The sequence below is a fragment of the Eufriesea mexicana genome, unplaced genomic scaffold (genome assembly GCF_001483705.2).
Source record: "Eufriesea mexicana isolate 0111107269 unplaced genomic scaffold, ASM148370v2 scaffold2087, whole genome shotgun sequence".
Classification (NCBI taxonomy): domain Eukaryota; kingdom Metazoa; phylum Arthropoda; class Insecta; order Hymenoptera; family Apidae; genus Eufriesea; species Eufriesea mexicana.
This window is the reverse complement of record NW_016910162.1, coordinates 1,090,112-1,099,089: the sequence shown is the minus strand read 5'-3', so window position 1 is coordinate 1,099,089 and position 8,978 is coordinate 1,090,112. Positions and strand designations below refer to the sequence as shown.

Sequence of the window (8,978 nt, the reverse complement as noted above, 5' to 3'; positions counted from 1 at the left end):
CTGGAACTATTTGTTACCATTAAAGATATTCCAATGTGATTTAAAAAATTAATTTTAAATGTTACCATATCACAGAAATGTTAAAAGCAAAATTGTATTTAAAAAAATCCTGTGAAGCTTCTAATATTTATAAAGATATTGCATAATAAGTTTATAACAGTTATGTATTATACATTTTTTTCCTTATGAACACGAATTACTATTGTTACTATTGAAACACCAATTCATTTTAAGTACAATATTCCTTACAATGATATAACAAAATTTTAGGTTAGGCAGATTAAAAAAGTTTCAATTATCGGCATGAGTCACAATCAAACGTTACCATTGACGGGCACATTTATTTTGAAAATACTAAATGTGTCAAAGCTACTGAAAAGTTTACTCCGAAGAACATGGTGTGACTAACGGAAACAAAAAGCGCGCGTAATCACGGAGGCACGGTGAAATCAATCCCAGTAAAGCAGCATCCCTCCTCCGGCTCTCCGTCAAAAATATTGATTCCGCTATGCGGCGTTTGCATCGTTGCAATAACCTGGGCAATTTAGTAGAACAGAAATCGGAATCACGGACTGCACAAGAATCGACTAAGCTTTCCCTCGACCGTGGCTAGATCGTTTGGGCCTTGGGGTTATTCGGTGGGACGAAACCGTTTTTCCCGTTCGTCTCGCCTCGTCTTACCGACCTTAACGTTACTCGCGCGCAATCACGTATTCGTGGTTTCTGTCGGTAGTGTAAGCATCGTCGCCTTCGTTCGCGGGCTTGCGCTACAATCGCATCGAGCGACGGCCAGTACGAACAGTGCATCAGTAGCTGTCGAGGTCGAATGGTTGGCCTCGTCAACCCTTGATCTGCGATCGCGTTCTATCTTTCTCTCTTCCTCTCTCTTTCCAACGCCGACACCCCGATCGCGCCGCTCGGTCGCGTGTAAAACGCTAAGGCAGTGACCACGAGAAACGCTGTAATTCGTTGAAGGACGTGCCAGGATAACGAAAACAACATGAGGCGTTCCATCATCCTTGTCTTTTGCCTATTGGTCGTGCTCAGTTTTTATGGTAAGCGTTTACGGGTTCGAGTCTGGGCTCGCTCCTTGGTTCAACGATCGGGACAGATTTACTAGACTGCTTCCTATCGATCATCGTGTCCTTCTCTTAGACCTACTTTCGACTTTTGCCTTACTCTTTTTACCACGTTACCATCGTAAACCACACTGAAATGCGTTGTTCGGTCTGTTAAGTGTAATAATTTGTTATGCTCTCTTTTGTTCTGCCTTGGACGAAATTAGTACTGTGCATCGACGTTTGTTTTAATTATATTATTATTATTATTATTATTTAATTATATTCTTTGTTATTCTCCCGTCTTCTTCCGCGTTTATTTGATTGTTATATTTAAACACGATTTAAGGTTAGGATGCGTGGAATTAATTGATACGTACGAGTTTGTAGTAAGTTTAACTTTTTCGCGGTTGACATTGTTTCTCGTGTATGTTCGTTATATTTATGATCCTTTTTCTTCGGGACTCGTCAATAAAGTGTACATTCTGTTCGAAAAGTGGATCAACCTGCTTTCTCGTTCGAGAGAAGTGTTTAAAACCTGTGTTGGTGTCTCGATAGATTTAACGATAATGACGAGCAGTGAAATATCGTATGTTGCTATAAGACGATGTAAATATCTAACAATTGTTACGCGGTTAACATAATCGAAACTGTCCGCTGCGGAAAGCGTATTTGATTTCGCGGTTTAATTTAACCAAACGTACTGGTGCAAACGTTAGTGAGATCAATGATGACTAGCTTTGCGCAAAGCAATTTTCATGTACGCGAAAAATCTCGGTCCATTATAAATATAACGAGTGAAATGTAACAAGAATGGAAAATATTTATTTAAATTAATATCGATACTAGAAAATATTTAACATCAGTGTAATGATTTTTTCACTTTTAATTTTCTCGAATTTTTAATCCATTCTATTTTTTTAAGTTTTTACGTCTCCTTTTTGTGACTCATTTTGTTACATCGTTATAACATTTCGAGACAATTTTAAATTGTTAGATTTATACAATTAAAAATTATTTGTGTTATTTCTTTCATTTTTAAATAAATTTAAACTGTGAAAATTAAATTTATATTTTATTTTCTTACACTTGAAAGCATGAATGATCGTAGGAACGAGATTAAAACGAAAAGGTAGGCACGAAAACTTATCGTGGCTGTGCCTTTCTAGGGCAAATAGCTGCATTGATTTTTATATCATTTAGGGTCGGAGGTACAATGAACCTTCCTTCAGTAAAAATGTACACCGTTTCAGAGACTTTCCGGATTTTTGTACTCGTGAAATATACTCCGGAAATTTATAAAAAGAATCTTATGTACAATATTTAATAGCAATTTTGCTGCGTCAAAAATGTTGACCTATATAAACAGTAACAGTATGCGTACTGATTACAAATTATTCAATTGGAGTGATATAAAACACATTTAAGAACAGATGACACAGTAATCCTGTTAACATAAAACTTACTATATTATTTCCATTTTACAGCGACCTTTGTTATCAGTCACCCGATAATATTCTTGCAACCTCGTGTTATAAGTAATTGCTAAACTATATATATGTTTTCTATGGACAACGGTCTCATTAAAACGATCCATTGCGACAAAATATTGCGAGATATTTTTACAATCTTTAGTCGGTGAAATAAATAAAAATTAAAATGATTAATTTAATTAAACGTAATCGTTGAATAATTTTTGGCCAAATTGCTTTTATGTTTTAGGTGTAAACTCGATGCAATGTTACCTGTGTAACAGTCACAATGATAGTCGATGTGCCGATGATGTGCCACCTGATGCCCTCAAAAAAGATTGCTCGGATCTCAAGAACGGCGCAAAGTATACTATGTGCCGAAAAATTACACAAGTCATTGAGTTTAGCGTTAATGGACGTAAGTAATATCCAAATTATTCCTGCGATAAAGAATTATCTACACTTGAAATATCTTCGAATTTTTTATTGATCATGATATACCGACTATGATGTATATTCGTTCGTATCATTCTAAAAGAAGATACCATCCAATGATAAGTTGATACAGGAAGCTGTAATAGTACTAAGCTTTTAGTAGACTAGTAACTTTAATACAGTAATCTGCCGCTAGAGTGCGCTCTCACTATTAACCCAGATTAATACTGTATCCTTATTACGTTGTGGAAAATTACAGTATACTGTCAAGCATGTTACAGCAGCGTAATTAGTGTAATGCTTACTGCACTATAACAGTAGTTTAAGTAACACGATGTTATATATGTTACGGTTAGTAACATTAACAAGTTAGGAGAAAGGATCGACCTGGAATCGCCTCTGTGATCTTAGCATTACCCATAAACCACGAGTGAAGTACAAAATTTAATTTAAGTCATACACGTTTCGAATTTCATCCGGATATAATGCATTCTATCCAATGTTTCTAGGGAAAAAAAGGAACTATGAGTTTTAACAACTGAAAAAATGAAAAAAGGTTTGGAAGAGAAAATCTTTAATCGAAAATATAAAAGTAAGAAAAATTAGTGGATATAAGTGACAACTACATATGATATTGCTTTTATTTATTTGAATAAGACAGACTTACAAATTTTGGAAAGGTAAAAATTTTTAATTGAAGGTGCTTTATAAGAATATGAAAAATTAATTGAATCAAACGGCGCCAAGTATAACAACGTTAGTTCCGTTTATTTAAACAAGGTAAACTACTCTGACGCTTTGAATTACAAATTTTTCCAAGAGTTTTACATAGACATTTCTGCGTTCCCTTGTTTGTAAAATCTTGTTTGTAAAATCTTTAGATTAACTTATGATTTATAATTTATAACATATGATAAAGAACAATATTTTAAACAACTTTTTCCTTTACATACAATAGGCTATACGTGTGCATTCGGGAGGCAATCATAGCCACAAGTGGCTTGTCTGTTCTTGGTGGATCAGATTACAAAAGTCATTGATCTCTACCAATGGGAAGACTGTTTATATAACTATTCCTCGAAGTAATGGCATATGAAATTCGATAATACTATCAATTTCCACGCAGTATAACAATCAAAAATTTGTTTACTTACTCTAAAATCTAATCCAAATTTAGCTTCATCTTCGATCAAACTGAATATTCTTATAATTTATCCTACGTTTACTCAAAGATTATTTTAGGTTATGTCAGATCCTTCGAAGAGGGGGTACAAGTGTTGAGATTTTAGATACTTTCGATTAACTTTTACACTAAAATTTTTTATTGACTTTTCGCAATAAGAATAAGCTGACAGTTCCTATGTGCAGTACCTATCCATAAATGAATTCATATTGCATTGGGTAGCAACGGTTTACCCGAATGAAGTTCAAAGCATGCATGATTTAAACGAAATTCCTCGTTTTACCTATGAATGACAGGTAATTCCAAGTTCATGCGAGTTATTCTAGGTCTAACCTCCTTTCTAGCTTCATTCGTAATATATATGCAACATTTAACTTATTAGTTTCGGTATTATTTATAATCGTATTATTTACATTATTTACATAACATAGAATAACTGTATGACGTGTGTTTGAAACAGTTCCACCTGATACCCGAGTCATAAGAGGTTGCGGATGGGACGAGTCGAATTATAAAGGAGTGTGTTACCAAAGAAGCGGTTTCGGTGGACGTCAAGAAGTCTGTTCGTGTTTAACAGACTATTGTAACACGGCGACACCAAACGTTTTATCATCGACATCTCTGATTCTGTCTTGTGTTCTTGGCAGTGTTCTACTAGTATACATTCGTAATTAATTATCAGAAAATTTCTCATACTCTCGACCAGTCCACGAAGAGATACGTTCGAGATCGTTGGTACCTGCAAGCAGCTTCGACTTCGCATTTTCTCATGGAACGGAAGTAAGCCAAAAGTGGATGAGACGACGCGTTTCATAGGAAGTACCTCTTACACACTTTCAACGCGGATAAATAAAGTGTATGGGACAAGGAAAACCGTCGTTTCCAAAGCGCGACATGTCTGCGTATGTTTAGAACATTACTGTACATCTCGTAAAACAAACGCTGGCGATCTCGAAATGCTCGAAGGAACGAAGAAATTCTCAATGGAAATATGTTTTACTTGAAATTTTAGAGACGCTGCAGTGGCTTCCTCCTGTCCAATGGTTGAAGATCATAGTAGGGATAGATTTCCGAAAAGCTCCAGTGACCAATCGAGGGAAAGTTTGGGATATATCTTGACACTAAAATTTTAGCTTCGAATATTTATCAGTTTCCGACGTATCGATACAAAATCTTTGCTACGATGCACCGAAGTTCACTTGCTCGTGTGTATCTGTAACGGTGTGTATGCGTCAGCCCCGATCGTCGTTTAGCTATTGTATCCATTGTATGTACATACACGTGGCAACGGCCAGCAACCAATATGTATAACAGCAATTGGAAAAGTGTCTTATCTACTTTTGTATCTATCAATCCTGAATAGCATCTATCCCTTTGAACCTACACTCTATTAAACCTAACCTAATCGCTGTCTACATAACACACGTGATGTACCAATTCATTTCCGCTCGATTCAGAAGAATATATTATTTATTCCAATTAATCGTGCGTTATCTATATCGGTTATCGATTAACGTGAAACGTTTAAGTGGTCGGAAATTGACGCATACATTGCCACGAACATGCACTTATGAGCGGAATTTAATGTATAGTGTCTAAACATTTTTTATCAGTAATTTGGAAATGACCAAATACTCGAAGCTGAAATTTCAGACTTTAAATTTATTCCCTCTATCCTCCTTCCTCAAATTTTATCTCGTTCGGCCACTGGGTCCTTTCAGAACTGTAAGCCTATAGTAGTTTTAGATAAAACGTGCACGCTGTTCCTGTCTGCCTGGACGTTCCTCAAGTGAAATATATCAAGGAGAAAAGTTAAGATTACCAATCATTACTCCTAATCGTTAGCAAAATCGTTTATAGGAGGATCGTGAAACGCACCACTTCCAATCGTTGAAAGAAATATATGAAAAAATATTTTATAAAAAAAGAAAAAAGAGAAAAGAAAAAAATATCTCTATCGATAAGAATATCGCTCAAAATTGTTTATATACATTCTCCACTTGGTGATATCCACTTGAAATTTCGATAAAAAAGAGAAAAAATCGTACAGGGATTCAGGAACGGTTTGACTTTTGGTACTTTTTGCGATATGTCGAACAGCTTGGCGAGCACTCCTCGATCATGCATAATTCTTCTTGAAAAATCTCCAATTTAGGTGCTGAAGGTGTGACGACAGTCACGTTGTGTTCACTCGACAATTTTCTGCGTAGAGCTTAAGAATGATATTACACATATAACAATTACGCAACTGTTGTGACAACCTTCGCGAAAAGACATCTGTATGATATGTTTTTGTGCGAAGCGAGAAAAATATATCAGGGTTGCCGTTGCGGAATAAACGAGGTCTGTTATTTTCCTTTATCCTATCGAATGATGTATAAAACGATTCGTACATATACGAGCAGAGAATCAATTTTACATTAATTGCTTTCCTCGAAGCTGTTATCGGATTCAATCTCGATGGAACATTTTATACGCGAGAAAAATTGGGAACATTAGATAGTCCAGCGCGATTTACACTACTTGTATCTGAAGAAAATAAAATTCATTGTAATTTGATTTCTGTCTGAAATTGTAAATACACGCGTAGAATTTTCTAATTTTCGTTATTCACGACACGTTTGTACGTAAGACACGTATTTTCGTGTATAATAATTTTATAGCACATGTGTATATACTACTTGGTATTTACACGGAATTAACGAACGGATTAAGAACTGCTGAACCGTGCGTCAAATTTTTTCGCTCGTTTCATTGTTCCGAGCAGAGAATTTTGTTTTAGATCAACAGCCAGTAATCTGCCATTTTTCTTCGCGGTGTTCGTTGACTTTTCGTTTCTTAGATTACCATTTGCTTTTCAATATGTACATATAAGTTTGGTCATTTCTCGTTTGCAAGGAATTCCGATTCGTTTCCGTGAATAAAGAACGAGAAAAACAAAAATAAACGATAACATGTACATTTGTTAACTCGAGAAAACGAGTGAAACGATTTTGGAAACTCGTGGATTGGCATCGAATTCTTGAATTCAACCGCAAGTTCATTCGTTAAGAGTTTTAAATCCTTTCATTTATCTGATTTTCCTGTATGTACTTAATTAAGTCCAATATGATTTTATCACGTTACCTGCCGTCCCTATGAAGACGTTCTTTTACTTTTCGTGACTTGCCACGTCGTCGTTGTATCTTATAGCCCGAATGTTCAAACCCAAATGATTAATTCAAGAAAAGTAAAAGAGCACTTGAAGCACAGGTAAAGCGAAAACCGTTGAAAATTTCCTACCGATGAGGTATAAATCAGAGGAAAATGTTCTTAGGTTAGTGACGTGTCGGATAACAGCTGACATAGTGGCTAGGTTCATTTCATTTGTACGACACGTTGACTATACACACATGTACGATTTGTTAAGAACATTTTTCTTCGGTTTTACGTCAATACGGAACGCGATATCGCGTGTGAATGCGTTTACGAATTGGTTCAAAATTACAAATAGGCGAGGCTTAGTGGATAAATGTACTCTGAGCACGTTATTCTTTTACACAGGCGTTGAAAAGCGAGAAGCCAACGAGAGGATCGTTTTCAAGTCGGGGTTAGGTGGATCATGCACCCTACAGCCGCACGAGCTAATCAATCGTCCATACAATCTTCGATTCCGTCCACGTCAACCCAGTCGTCCCTCGTACACCCACAGCAACAACAAATTCTTTATGGTCCTGTCGCTAATCCGGCGTTAGCTCTTCAACCATGTGGAAGCGGTGTACACTCCACGTGTATTTATCCAGCAGCGCAGCGTAATACTGGTCCGACTAATCCTGCTCCTTTGCATATACAAGGTGTAAATACGTTTTCCTTTAGACTCATCGTATCCCACCTAAAAAGATACCACGATGATATCGGTTCATTCTCAAACGAATAAAATACACGATCGTTCTTTTACCTCGATAATTACCCATTTCCAATCTCTTTCATTGTGACTCTTGAAACTCCTGATTTCGTCATCAATCAACGAAGCTTCTTCGTTATACTTATATTTTCTTTATTCCGGAATCTTCTGTTTGATCTATAAGAATAAATAGAGAATAGATGCATGTAGATAAATTTGATAAAATATGAAATTATTATCGGATTATTACTTACGTTAATTGAGCCTAGTATCGAATGACGTACTTATGTTGAATAATGATTTCAGTTTTCTAAGATTCTCGTACAAACCCATCCATGAATATAGGCAAAGGCAGCAGATGGCCACCGAAGAATAAACTCGTACGCAATCAGCAATATTGCCAACAGCAGCAGCAGCAGCAGCAACACATTCAGCAACAGTTATCCTACAATCCGAAACCACTGATACTATACGATCATACAACGAATAGTGCCCCGCCACCAACGCCAACTGCTTCCTTTTTAATTGCTTCCTCGACGTACACTCATGGCTCCTTTTCCGGTGATCAGTACAACAATTCCGGGGTCACGTTGATACCGCAGCCCTACTTTAAGCCTCCGGATGTACAAACGTTCTGTTTAATTCAAGACCGGCAAAATATCCAGCAGCAACAGCAGGAACAACCGTCGCACAGCTCCTACTACAATATTTCAGCCACCAACACCTGTAACCTGCAAGCAATTAATGGCAATACAGCGTTTCAGTTTCCCAATCTTGGTCCTTACGCTACCACGACAAATTTCACGAATAACCAAGTCACTGGTCCTGTTCAAGCAGTTCACTCCAACCAAATCTACCCTAACCCTCCGGCGAGTCTAGGCTTTGCTGGTCTGCAACGGGACAAGCCTGTGGCCTCTGCCAACACGTTCGACGTCTCGCCTCTGAAA

The 8,978-nt window shown here is 36.8% G+C and overlaps 2 protein-coding genes across 2 annotated transcripts in view; both read left to right on the top strand.

The window, feature by feature from the left end:
- Nucleotides 1–446: 446 nt before the first annotated feature.
- Nucleotides 447–6,519, top strand: LOC108549587 (uncharacterized). The gene is made up of 3 exons (XM_017903060.1): nt 447–1,055; nt 2,781–2,948; nt 4,609–6,519. Exons 1-3 carry the CDS (start codon nt 1,001–1,003, stop codon nt 4,821–4,823), a joined length of 438 nt encoding a protein of 145 aa, XP_017758549.1. The 5' UTR covers nt 447–1,000; the 3' UTR covers nt 4,824–6,519.
- Nucleotides 6,520–7,423: 904 nt separating this feature from the next.
- LOC108549496 (uncharacterized) overlaps nt 7,424–8,978 on the top strand; it is a 6,517-nt gene continuing 4,962 nt past the window's right edge. The window contains exons 1-2 of the mRNA XM_017902888.1: nt 7,424–7,981; nt 8,377–8,978. The exon at nt 8,377–8,978 is cut by the window's right edge and continues 2,758 nt beyond it. Of these exons, the coding sequence (XP_017758377.1) occupies nt 7,750–7,981; nt 8,377–8,978 (834 nt within the window). The 5' untranslated portion in view covers nt 7,424–7,749. The remainder of the gene's footprint in view (nt 7,982–8,376) is intronic.